General features: G+C 44.5%; 2 protein-coding genes across 4 annotated transcripts in view; one reads left to right on the top strand and one right to left on the bottom strand.

The window, feature by feature from the left end:
- Positions 1-2,260, bottom strand: part of LOC103177372 (synaptopodin-2) — a 57,802-nt gene extending 55,542 nt beyond the window's left edge. The window contains exon 1 of one of the 3 annotated variants that reach the window (XM_007891500.2): positions 2,081-2,260. In XM_007891500.2, the coding sequence (XP_007889691.2) occupies positions 2,081-2,185 (105 nt within the window). In that variant the 5' untranslated portion in view covers positions 2,186-2,260. The remainder of the gene's footprint in view (positions 1-2,080) is intronic. The other 2 variants (XM_007891499.2, XM_042337375.1) reach the window with 2 other exon arrangements.
- Positions 2,261-9,776: 7,516 nt separating this feature from the next.
- sec24d (SEC24 homolog D, COPII coat complex component) overlaps positions 9,777-13,837 on the top strand; it is a 113,587-nt gene continuing 109,526 nt past the window's right edge. The window contains exons 1-2 of the mRNA XM_042337359.1: positions 9,777-9,830; positions 10,459-10,535. The gene's annotated coding sequence lies outside the window, so the exon portion shown is untranslated. The remainder of the gene's footprint in view (positions 9,831-10,458; positions 10,536-13,837) is intronic.

The following is a 13,837-nucleotide window of genomic DNA, read 5'->3' as shown; positions in this document are numbered from 1 at the left end:
TTTTCATTTTTCTCTTGAGAATTTTGTCAACTGATAGCATAAAAGGTTTTCTGAAGTGTTCTGAACTCTAAGGGCACTAAGGAACCTCTGGTGATAATGGAACCCAGGTTTAACTTTCTTTCGTCTCAAGACCTCCAGGCATTTTTTTAAATGTTGTAATTGCACAAAGGGTTCACTAGGTGTCACACATACAGGATTACTGTTGCTTTCTACTTTGTGAACAATTACTGATTGTGAGCAATTTCACAAGTTTTCTCATTTCTCGGATCTTAAATTACACTTTTTTTAAAACAAAAATGAAAGCTTTTTAATTTGAAAGGGAACCGATATTCATCCGACCAATATTTTGGAATACCAAGATGTTTCATGACATGAATCGAAGAAAACTGTTTATAAGCAGAAAAACAACAAAGTAAAAAAATAACTACTCTTCACAGTTTAAGAAAAGAAGATTAAACCGCCAATTGAAATGGAAGCAACAACAACAAAATTACATTTGTATAGCGTCTTTCACATCGGGAGGACGTGCTAATGCGCTGGACAGTCAGAGTTTCAGACCCGAGCTGGGGGTCGGGATCGGGGAGGGTGGAGGGTAGTGGGGGAAGCAGAGTGATCGAAAGCACGGTCAAAGAGGAGGGTCTTGAGATGGGTGAAGCAGTAAAGCAATTCAAGTTCCTTTGGAGGAATGTTAAAGCATTTCAAATCTTACCTAATTAAACTATTGCACAAAGCAACTGAGACAATCGAACATGAACAGCAGCAGAAACCATATTAAAAGGTTCGTTCCTAGGACTGTAATCTTTTAAGTAAATGAAACACATCAATCCATATTTAACATTTCAGCAGCAGTATGTAAATGTTATATTGTGCTTCCCATCTCCTGCAAAACCAGTGCAGTTTACCAGAAATGTGATACTCTTTATTGATACACAATTAAATTGAATTAACTGGAACGCATTCCCCCTTTTCCGCTCCTGAATTAGTGCTAGAGCTCTACACTAAATGTCAGGGTAAAATAAGTTTTGCGCCTACAATGTCACCCACCGTCTATGAGCTGAAAGATTGCAACTGGATGAAGTTTTAAATACAAGATAATGGGCAGCCACAAAACTATGTACACGCTGCTCTATCCCCTCGAATGGTGGTATTGACCTGAGTTCAATTCCAGGCAGAGGGCGAAACCTTGGGCAAGTTTCCTTACTCCACACTCCTAATAATAATAATCCCTCCAAAACCAAAAACAATAATAAATTGGTCATTTTCAATCTACGACTGTTTGTGGGACACTGCTGTGCGCAATTGGCTGCCGCGTTCGCCCCCAAGTATACAGTCAATTCACTTTACAGTATATTCTGTGAAGCGCTTTGGGACGTCTGGAAGACGTGAAAAGCACTATATCAAAAATGCAAGGATTTTACAACCTAAGGCTCAATAAAGTGCTGACATAAATGATCAGTGATGGATTTCAAGCTTCTTAAATGGTGAGTTGCAATAAAAAGCAGAGCTCAGCATTAGTCAGTGCAAGTTTCAAACCTGATTCACATGCAGCAACGGGTAAGTGTCAAACATTCGTGTTGCTATACTCAAAGCTGCAATGATTCTCTCACTCAGATGGTCATCGACAACATTATTCCCGTCTCACATTCAAGTTGAGAATGAATTCTCCTCTCGTCACTTCCACTGCTGCCTTGAACTCTGTGTCTACTTCATGATGGGCACTGTGCTCGGGGTTTGATGCTGAGTTTCCGCAGTTGTTTACCTTATCGGAGATGCTCTGAAATTTGGAGCAGTTACTGACTGGGGAATTCGGGAACCTGACGGTACAGATTGTTGAAGAGCGACTTACAGCTAAACTTTGATACCTGAGCAAAACGACACGTCCAACGTAGTAATGTGTAGTGTTTTTCGTTTTTTTGCAAAGAAGTCTCGCAGATACGTAAAAGTGAATCAGAAATGAAGCAGTAAACGTTTAACTCATCTCAACAGCTGCATCGCCAGCTTTGGGGTACGTGACATCCTCCACAAACATCCCGAGCAAACACCGGCCCTGTTATACACAACACTGTGCTACAATGCTTACCCTTGAAACCTGTAAGGGCTGCGTGTGATCTTTGCCACCTTGAAGTCTGAACCCCCAGGGCGACCCTCCGCCGAGTGTAACACACACATAATCCCCGATGCCCATAGAGGTGACCTCACCTCTCACAGCGCTTCGGCTGCTGCGAGTTGCTGAGCTGCTGAGATGCCGAGCGCTCAGACTGGGCTCCGGGCTCCGGGCTCTGAGGGCTGCAGCTGCAGCTTCACTGGGGCTCTGAGGAGAGGGCGGTCTCACTCATCACATCTACCAACCACTTACAGCACTACAGTAACGTCAGAACCAGCAGCTCAACCCCTCACATCGAGAGAGAGAGCGAGAGAGAGAGAGAGAGAGAGGGTGGGGGGGGGGGAGTCATCCAGATAGTTGCACACTGTAAACACAGCGCAGCAAATCGGGGGTAAATCAACATAAACAGCAGAAAGAGGAAATGTGAGAGGGGGTGGGGGGGGGGGGAGCAATGTAAATTCAAAGCGAAGAGCAGCCCTGCTCAGCCCATGTAGCAAAAAGCTCCTCCCATACCAATGAAAGCACACAAAACACTTCAGCTGAAATCCATTGGGAAAATATTCCAACGAGCATATAAACTGAAAGTGGGAAATAAGGAGGTCTTGACTATCAAAACAGCAGAGAAAGTCTGAAAACTGCACACTGGAGGATAGGAGCAAAACATTGCACTAACCTGACCTGACCTAATATACAGTTATTTGAAAAGCATGGACAGACTCAAACAAGGTACATGTAGTGAGAAGTTTGGGGCTAAGAGTGGAGTTTGGCTGACAAACATCTTACTTGCACAATCTTCATGGACGGGAAGACAGAAAAGCTAAAACCAAGGAACTTTTATCCGTTATAAAAAAAATCGGATCACTCAAGGGTCATTTGACACTGGAGGAGTTGCAACAGGATCCCAGAGCTCAGCAGCTCACCCACAGACTCCTCAACCAGCAACGTCTCACCATCACAGAAAATATTCAGAATCAGTACAAAGCGATAGCATTGTGGAGCTGCGAAACATCTGCACCGTTAGTTTGGGCCCAGGAATGAGAAAAACAAACAAAACTCAGAACCAAGAGGCCAGCGCACTGTTAAAGCCAGCGGGACTGAGAGAAACTACACTTGAGAAAAGACGAAAAGAAGGATATCTTTTTTGGGGGAAAAAAAAGTGAAAAAAGAAACACTGTGGATTTTAAGGAGGCAGACTTCACTGCTGCAAATGGAGTTCTGATAAAGAATTGTACCTCACGTGATGACTTTGTTTTTTCAAATGAAATTTCCAAATGCTTTGGATTTCAGATTTTTTCTGCTATTTAATTCACTGTAGCTTCTCTCAGAATTGCTATCTCTGAAGAAATTCTGTTCACTCCCTATCATTTACTCCTTTCCCTTGCAATACATTTGCCTTTTTTGTTACCCTTCCCCTCATTTTGACAGGGGTTCTGGTGAAGGGTCTTGCTTAAACAATTCACTTTCAAACGAAGATCGATCTACTATAGATATACAGCATTTGTTTTTATTTCAATATGAGTTTTTAAAAAATAATTTCCCCTCCAATTTTCTTACTCATTTTCTTTCTCTACTCCCCCTCTCCTGAAGACAGCTCATGGGCTTGCTTGCTGGAAAGTTCTCCAAAGAATGGCGGGAAACATCCAACAGAGGGTTTTTGAATGTTATCAAAGTTGATCAAACAAAGGGTCTTTAATAATATTAAAAAGTAACATCAGATATTAATGTTGAAGAGGATTCAAGAGGGGCTCGAAGCTTGTGTCCTTGATGCATAGGACATGAGCGCAGGTGGTACCTGTGCTCTGTTGGACATTATAGTTGTCGGCACCCTCAACCCGCCTCGGCAATCTCACCACACCAGAAGTGTAAGAACATCTCATAAAGGCTCTACAGGAAACATGTGAGATAGTGAGTGATCATTGGCTGCATTTTCATGAGTATCAGGTAGTTGAAGGGCCTGTGGACACAAAAACCAATGGTCCATGAAGTGGCTCTGACCGTTGACCAGGCCCTGCTGGCAGTGGAAGTCAGAGTGTGCCCAGCTAATCTTGTCTGGGGGAATATATTCTATGGAAAATCTACACCCTGGCATGTGGCATCAGTATACATTCTTCAGAAGTCAGGTTGGACCAGTACACCTTGTGCTACAAGTGACCACGTACGTGAGGGGTATTGCCAATCATCATGCCTAGGACCAATTCTGTGTGAGGGCTGACAGCGCAGACTTGACGATTGACGATGTAGCTAAGGAGTTTCTTGCTTCTGTAGCTGAGGTCATAAGGAAACTAAAGCTACAACCTGTAAGGTACTCGTCCCTATAGCAGGATCCTGTCAAGGTAACCAGAAAGGGAAGGAAAGCTATTAATCCGAAAGCAGGGGGCCTTTAAATTGGTTTGGGAAGTTCCCTTGGAGCAAGCCAAACCAGCAGCAAAGGCAATTTACAAACAACAAAGCACGAAGGTTACTGGAGAAATTAAGAAGGATCAATGGGTTGTGTCACTCCAAAAGATGTAGAACTGCACAAGAATGCTCCCAAATCTTTCTTCCGCTGGCTGAAGTCTGTTGTTGGTCATAGCCAGAGGGGGCCGCTCTGGGCTTGTGCCTGTGTTGGACAAGTCCAGTGTTTCACAATAGCCCCATGAAGGTATCCTTGGGGTCTGGAGAGAGTATTACGTGGAGTTGGGTGTGGGGGGGGGGCGGTCCTCCTCAGAGCTGAACTTGATCCAAGGTGATAACAGAATGTCAGAATCGAGCCAGGCCTCTGGGTGGTTTCAGAAATCCAATAGCTGAGCCAGTCAGGTGGTCTGCAGTATTCCAGGGCACTGCTGATGGCAGCACAGCCAGCCTGGCTCATCGACAGGACTTGAAAAGGCACACCACTCACTGGGAACAGAGAGTGGTTCCACCCAGCTTCTGTTAACCTTGCAAGCCAGAGTCCTAACAGGTTGGATGATCCTAGCTGGACAACCAGCAGGTAAGTTTGGAAGGCAATGCTCTCAGTGGCAAAATGTGCAGCTTTAGGTGGTTAAACTCCAGCAGTACCGCAGGGCACAGTCTGGGATCCCCAAGCCTTGGCTCTTGCCAATCTGTGTCTAATACTCTCCAGAATTAGGCAAGCAGGAAGTATCACTCCAGGGAGAGACTGGACTCCAAGAAATACCTCTGAAATTCCCATGTATAGTTGGGATGCATGCATCTCTCAATTTGATTTGGATACTCTTAAAAATGATAATAGGTTTCTACTTGTGTCGGACATTCGGCTGACCCAAAAAGGTGGTTCAACATTGACCTGGAGTTTGTTTTTTAATGACTGGTTTGTGTATAAACTAAACTTCCTGCTCCACAATACTGTACTGCTTGGAGCAAGGAGACTCCACACACAGTTTATAGTTTACGCACTACCTTGTGTGAAGAGCACTATAACAAATGCCAGTTATTGTTGTTGTTTTTGTTGTGTACATTTGTTTGGTTTAGTGGGTCTGATGGTTTAGATGATAAATGAAAAAATGTCATGTTTTTCTACTTTTAAAACGTCCACAGGAGCATCACATTGTTAAAGTGTCCCTGCGAGCAGTTTCCTATGAACAACACCATAAAAGATGAAACTCAAGGGCTCCAGATCTTGATCTGTTTTTTAGTGAAAGGTTGCACTGTGTACAAATGCAGTAATTAACCATTTTCCTGTGCATTTCCTGTGTACCATCATAAACCGAAAAATACCCGAAAAAGTAAGGAAACATTGCAAATAGGTCACTAATTTCTTAGTTAGTAAATAAACCCCGTATATCAAGACACAGCTTTTTATGTTTCTCCAGTATATTTAAATGTATTTTTTCAAATAAATCTTTAGACTTGACCTTTATTATAGGAAGAAATATTGCTTCCTGTTGCTTAGACACAACTATTTGTTGACTTAATGGCCTGTCAGTGTTCAAATTTTATCTCATTTCTAATCTTTCAAACTTCTTCAATTCCTTAGTCCTGTAGCTCAGTGGTTAGAGCACTCACTTTGCAAGCGGGAGACCCGAGTTCAATTCCAGGCAGGGCGAAACCTTGGGCAAGTTTCCTTACTCCACACGCCTAATAATAATCCCTCCAAAAAAAACAAAAACAATAATAAATTGGTCATTTTCAATCTACGACTGTTTGTGGGACATTGCTGTGCGCAATTGGCTGCCACGTTCGCCCACACATATACAGTCAATTCACTTTACAGTGTGTTCTATGAAGCGCTTTGGGACATCCTTCCGACGTGAAAAGCGCTATATCAAAATGCAAGGATTATTATAGGATTAGTCAGCAGTTTCAGCACTCCAGAACATTTCTATTGCTTGAGAAAGAGGTTGCAGCCCTGGCAAAACTTATCCTGGACTCACTATTTTATGTAGTGTCGGGCATGTAAACCGATTGACCACATTTTTTTCATTGATTGATTGCATAAGTTGCACTTAATGGACAGCCAAAATACAACATAAATAGGGATCGTGAAACAATTGGTACTGGTGACCATCTGTGAAGATTACCTTGAGAAGGTTGTTTTGTCAGGACATTGGTTCTATCAATGAATTATAAGCAAGGCTGATGTGAATTGATTTTGGTATCCACTCAATAATGATCTTTTAAAAATCTCTTGTGTTATTTAATAGAACTTTTTCACCATTATTAGATAATAATTTGGTCACTTCAGTCCACGACTGTTTGTGGGACACTGCTGTGCGCAATTGGCTGCCGCTTTTCATCCACAAATATACAGTCAATTCACTTTACAGTATATTCTGTGAAGCGCTTTGAGACGTCTAGAAGATATGAAAAGCGCTATATCAAATGCAAGGATTAATATTATTATTAAAGAGTTGGTCACACTCCGAATCCTTATAATTACATTAAAAACTGATGTTCAGTGCCTAGCAGAAACCCACACATGAGCTTAGCTACATATATGGAGTTCTCTCCTTATCCTCAAACCATTGCAAAGAAACTTAGTAGTATAAACAACAACAACAACAAGATTGCATTTATAGAGCGCCTTTCACGTCGGGAGGACGTCTCAAGGTGCTGGACAATTGGGTCGGGACCCGAGCAGTGGGGGAAATGGTCAGGGTGAGGGAAGGGAAGGGAGGGAGTGAGGAGGGGAGGTAAGGGAGGGAGCGAGGAGGGGTTAGAGAGTCGAGAGGGGAGCTGAAGGCACGGTTGAAGAGAAAGTACACACTGCTTAATTTGGGCTAGAAGCAATAAGGCCATGTTTTATGGTCTTGGAGGATTTGCTGAAAGCAGCCAGGAGATCTCACAATTTGATTATGTTCAATTAAGTTAACTGGGCCACAGAGGACAAATCACAGAGGACAAATCAGCATAATGTTCTGTGTCTTCTGGGTACCAGTTTAGCGGAGAGGGCTTGGAACAGGTCACAAAATTGCAAGGATAAGGAAGGTTTGGATGAAGACGGCCCTTTGGCGCTTCAGTACATTAATCTCATCCTGCTCCATGTCTCCTTCCTGACCCGCCCTACCATCGGTGGCTGGGCTTTCAACCTCTCTGTCTCCACACTCTGGAACTCTATCCCACGGTCCCTTCGCCTCACTTCCTCCTTTGCCTCCTTCAAGGTCGGTCTCAAGACCATCCTCTTCAATTGTTCCTTCACACCTCTCTGCCTTCCCTCAGCCCTATCCCACCCCTCCCCCATGCTCGGATCCTGCCCCATGTCTGTCCAGCACCTTGGGACCTCCTACCCGACGTGAAAGGAGCTCTACAAATGTTGTTGTTGTGCGGCATTATTGGACTGTGCAGCATTATTGGACTGTGTAGGGCATTACTGGGGTGTGTGGGGTATTACTGGGGTGTGTGGGGCCTTAATAGTCTCTCCAAAAACAAAAACAATGATAAATTGGTCATTTTCAATCCACGATTGTTTGTGGGACACTGCTATGTGCAATTGGCTGCCGTGTTTTACCCACTTTTATACCGTCAATTCACTTTACAGTCTATTCTGTGAAGCGTTTTGAGACGTCGAGAAGACATGAAAAGCGCTATATCAAATGCAAGAATTATTATTATTATATATTATTACTTCCTATGACATCAACAAGTTGAATTTTAAAGGAGTTCAACATCCGGGCTTCAACTACCCTTCCTGGCAACCTGTTTCAAGCAGCAATTCCTATTAGGGTAAAGAAAGAATTCCTAGGGTCTTCCCTGAAATTGCCCTTTGCAACTGTAGATCTGTTCTTTTATTCTACTATCTTGGTTTTAGAATCAAAGAAATTTACAGTGAAGAAGGGGGCCATTCAGACATTCAAGTGTGCACTGGTTCTCAGAGCAAGCTGTTGTCTTGTCTCATCCCCATATTTTTTCACAAGAATTGAACTTTAATATATCTGTTTAATAGATACATAAGGGAACAGAGTAGTATGATTGTAGAAGAGGCATATCTAACCCTCCTAACCCCCTACCAACCCGCCCGCTCCCTCCGCTCAGCCGGCTCCGGCCTGCTCCACGTCCCCCGACCCACCCGCCCCACCATTGGGGGGGAAAGCTTTCAGCCACTCTGCCCCCAACCTCTGGAATCCCATCCCCCAATCACTCTGCCTCACCCCTCCTTAGCTTCCTTCCAAGTCCAGCCTCAAACCCTCCTCTTCGAACATGCCATTGGTCACCCCCCTTCCTCTCCCGTCCCTTCTCCCCCCTGACCCCAGCTCGGGACTGAAATGCTGCACACTGTCCAGCGCCTTGGGACGCCCTCCCGACATGAAAGGCGCTATACAAATGTAATCTTGTTATTGTTGTGACCCCGGTCTCTCCGGGTTGCCCCGGTGACCCCGGTCTCTCCGGGTTGCCCCGGTGACCCCGGTCTCTCTGGGTTGCCCCGGTGACCTCGGTCTCTCCGGGTTGCCCCGGTGACCCCGGTCTCTCCGGGTTGCCCCGGTGACCCCGGTCTCTCCGGGTTGCCCCGGTGACCCCGGTCTCTCCGGGTTGCCCCGGTGACCCCGGTCTCTCTGGGTTGCCCCGGTGACCCCGGTCTCTCTGGGTTGCCCCGGTGACCCCGGTCTCTCTGGGTTGCCCCGGTGACCTCGGTCTCTCCGGGTTGCCCCGGTGACCCCGGTCTCTCCGGGTTGCCCCGGTGACCCCGGTCTCTCCGGGTTGCCCCGGTGACCCCGGTCTCTCCGGGTTGCCCCGGTGACCCCGGTCTCTCCGGGTTGCCCCGGTGACCCCGGTCTCTCCGGGTTGCCCCGGTGACCCCGGTCTCTCCGGGTTGCCCTGGTGACCCCGGTCTCTCTGGGTTGCCCTGGTGACCCCGGTCTCTCTGGGTTGCCCTGGTGACCCCGGTCTCTCTGGGTTGCCCCGGTGACCCCGGTCTCTCTGGGTTGCCCCGGTGACCCCGGTCTCTCTGGGTTGCCCCGGTGACCCCGGTCTCTCTGGGTTGCCCCGGTGACCCCGGTCTCTCTGGGTTGCCCTGGTGACCCCGGTCTCTCTGGGTTGCCCTGGTGACCAGCCCCTGGGTTCCCGTTGTCTCTGAGCGCTGACGTGGGCCTGCGAGTGCCGAGGGAGTGCGCGTGCGCAGTGTCGGCGGCGCGGGGCGGCTTGACGTGGCATTTGCTCAGCTGGTGCTGCACTAACCGGGAGCCGCGCCGCGAGGGACAGCCCGAGCCTGGACCCCCCCATCCCGGCACCGGCACCGGCCCGGCACCAGCCCGCCCTGCCCGCCCTGCCCGGCAGCCTGACACCTCACAAGGTAAATGTACATCGCGGGTATCTCCGCCCTCTCCCCGGATGGATATTCTGCATTGTTTTTATTCGGGTTAAAATGCCTGATTTGTTTACAGTGTTGTTTTTTTGCCTCTCATTGTGCTCACGGGCTCTGACTGACTGACTGACTGACAGCTGTTACCTCAGTGAAACTCTGTTGCGAGTTGTGTGTTGTTTTATACACTGGGTAGAAAGGTTCAATAATACATTGACTTGAAGCGTGTGGGAGTAGTTTGACGTGGCAATTCATTCACTGACTGACTGCTCATAACCAGACTGAGTTGTCACTTTGGCCACAGAGGTTCAGGGCTGTGCAACACACGAATATTTATTTCCTTGATCATTTTCAGTGAAAACAAATTCTCCTTTTTAAGCACTTGACACTTGATTTTCTTTCTATCCTTCATATATTTTTTAAAAAGTTCATTTTCCAGACAAAGTGAGGCCTTTGCACCCACCATTCACTGTGATGTACAGTGGTCTAACATACATAATGTTTGCACAAGTTCCTGACCAAATAATGGATTAAACTATCCCGCTATGAATGTTTAGACATGCTCTTGCGAAAATAATGTTATTTCCATATTCTCAGGTTTGTTTTTGCTTTGTGGCAGATTTTCCAGCTGGGAGTCTGAGGCCGATCAAACTGTGAGCTCTTCCAAAACTGCCACTGTGGCATCACCAAGAAGAGGTTTGTTGGAGCTTCATCTCATTTTTGTTTGTGAGATGTTCCTGGCACTGATGAGCTGTAGTGTTTCCCATATCAACAATAGTCACTGTACTTCAATAACAGTAACAACAATAATAGCAAAAGTATCATCTTGCACTTTCATGGTGCCTTTCACAAAACATGAATGTTTTGAATTGATCACAATAATGGTAGCAATCACTGAGCAGGGAGGGTGTTAGAGTAAGTAAATAGTAATATTCCTTATGTTTGACATAGCCCCTTATCATGGTGTTGAAACATCTTAGAGTGCTTCAAAGAGTTTTACTGTAATGTGTAGTGTTTGACTGAATTTGCAGGTTAAAACTGGTAGCTTCTTTACATATAATAATAATAATAATCCTTGTATTTGATATAGCGCCTTATCATGTCCTTGAGACGTCTCAAATCACTTCACAGAATATACTGTAAAGTGAATTGACTATATTTGTGGGCGAAACGCGGTAGCCCATTGCGCACAGTAGTGCCCCACAAACAGTCGTGGATTGAGTGTCCAATTTTTTTTTGAAAGAATTATTACCCCCGGAAAACCGATCCGTCAATTGACCAATTGACTAATAACCGGGTTCCTACTTACTACTAGGTAAACAGAGGCATGTGGAGTAAGGAAACTTGCTCAATGTTTCGCCCTGCTGGGAATTGACCCCAGGTCTCTCGCTTGCGAGTGCTCTAACCACTGAACTACAGGACTACACAAGTCCATAATGTCCCACAAACAGCCATGAAGTGCATGAACAATTTTATCTGGGATTTGTTAGCCAGGAGAAATTCCCTTCACTTTTCAAATTGTGCCATGTCGTCTTAATGGCCACCTGAATAGGCAAACGGGCATTTGGTTTAACATCTCACCTGAACTATGGCACCTCCTAAAATTCAGCATTCCTTGGGCAAGTTTCCTTACTCCACACGCCTAATAATAATCCTTCCAAAACAAAACAATAATAAATTGGTCATTTTCAATCCACGACTGTTTGTGGGACATTGCTGTGCGCAATTGGCTGCCGCATTTCGCCCACAAATATACAGTCAATTCACTTTACAGCAAATTCTATGAAGTGCTTTAGGACGTCCTCCCAACGTGAAAAGCGCTATATCAAATGCAAGGATTATTATTATTATATAGAAGACGTGAAAAGCACTATATCAAATGCAAGGATTATTATTATTATATAGAAGACGTGAAAAGCACTATATCAAATGCAAGGATTTATTATTATTATTTATTCCCCCATTATTGTATTGGAGTGGCAGTCTGGACTATGAGCTCAAAATGGTGGAATGTGGGGTTTGAACCCACAACGTTCTGACTCAGAGACAAAAGTGCTATCATCTAAGCTAGGTTGACATCTGAGCCAGCTTGACCCCTGATAAGGTGCTATCCAGGATTATTATTAGTTGGATATTGTCTGAATGTTCTATTAGTATTTCCCATATCTGGCTCCAAAAGAAATGCATTGCTCAAGGTAGTGGCCTGGCTGAGACTTGACATAATTCAGCTGATCAAGTATTCATTTTATTGTTCATTTGACATTTCCAATGGCCAGCTCACCAGTTTTCCCAGCTCTACCATCTGCAAGATCCAGATTATCCAAATATCCGCAGCCTGCATTCTCTCCCACACAAGGCTCCACAAGCCATCGTCCCCATCCTCATCAGGCTCTACTGGCTCCCAATTCCCCAGTGGATTGAATTTAATATCCTTGTTCTTTCTTTCACATGTCTTCTCGGCCTTGCCCCAGTCTACCTCTGATCTTGTGCAGTGTTATTCCTCTGCTTTCTCCCTTTGCTCTACTGACTTAGGCCTGCTTCTTGTCCTCTGTCCCACAATTTGTAGGCTAGCTTTCAATCATTTTACCCTCTCTGAAACTCTCTTCCCGAATCCCTCTTCCTAGCTTTTTCCTATGCGTTCAAAACTTTACTAGAATGCTATTTCTTTCACTGTGTCTCTAACCTCCTCCCATCTACTCCCCATTTTCCACCCTGTTTGGGCTCCCACTCCATCTCTGTGAATTGCTTTGAGATGTCATTCTATATTAAGATGCTATATAATTGCATGTGCTTGCTTTTGATCAAGGCTGGAAGGATAGACTATTGAACTTCAGAGTGCAAAACTATAGCCTAATGTTTGGAAAAATTATACAATACACGACAATCCCATTAGAATGCCTCCTCGTTGAATGCAGATTTATTAAGAACACAGATCTATGCTAATTGTAAATATCCAGCTACCAGTAGTGACTAGCCAACGACCTATGATTTTTTAAAAAAGACCAACTTCCAGCTTGCACAGTTGCTACTGATATCACTTCCTGTGTGCATGAGCAGTAACATACCACAATGTGCCACCCAGTATTTCTTAATGGTATAAATTTACAGCATATACATTTGTGAAGAATGTAATCTGGATTTTGCTGCAGAAAGCAGTCTATTTAATGTAGAGTATTTGCAAGAGGAGATGTGTATACAGTAGTTATACAAACAGCTGCCTGCACAATTGTAGAATATGTCCATTACTATTATATTAGACTCCAAATACTATGTGGTCTTAGCTTGTAAGAACATTTTGTCTTAAAGTTTAACATCACAAAGAATTGTGAAAAATTCTAAAATTCAGACTTGATTTGAAATCTATTAATCTGATTCTATTTAAGAACTATAGAAAACTGTCTTTTGAACTAAGAATAAATTTAAGAATTTGCAAAATGAGATTTCGGGCTTGTTAAACTGTAATTGATGAAATAGTGTATGAATGTTATTCATTTAATTTGTACAATAAAGAATGATTCTAACATGTAAGGATGAGAAGCCAACCTATTTAGATGAACAACCCTGAAGTCAGTCCAATGGGTGATCTTTATTCATTCTCACAATTTATTTTTTGATCAGTCAACATAGCCAGGGCAGCAAAAGATGCTAAAGATGCATGCCCTTCTTGGAACTTCAATAGCAAACATGGCAGACAATTTGTGCACAGCAATGTCCCACAAACAACCGTTAAGTGAATGAACAATTTTATCTGGAGGATTGTTGGCTAGGACATCAGGAGAAACTCCTCTTTTTTTCCAATAGTGTCATAGGATCTTTACCATTCAACAGCAGATGAGGCAGATGAGACTTTGGTTTTGACATGGAATCTGAGGGATCGCACCTTCAGCAATCCACTGCACCCTGTCGTGTCAGCCTGGACTGTGAGTTCAAAGTCCCATTGTTGGGGTTTGACCCCACAACTCTCTTACTCAGAAGTGAGAGGGCTACCAAGTGAGCCA

The sequence above is a fragment of the Callorhinchus milii genome, unplaced genomic scaffold, assembly GCF_018977255.1.
Source record: "Callorhinchus milii isolate IMCB2004 unplaced genomic scaffold, IMCB_Cmil_1.0 Scaffold1, whole genome shotgun sequence".
Classification (NCBI taxonomy): Eukaryota; Metazoa; Chordata; class Chondrichthyes; order Chimaeriformes; family Callorhinchidae; genus Callorhinchus; species Callorhinchus milii.
Note: the sequence above shows the minus strand (reverse complement) of the source record. Positions and strands in the feature narration are given on the sequence as shown.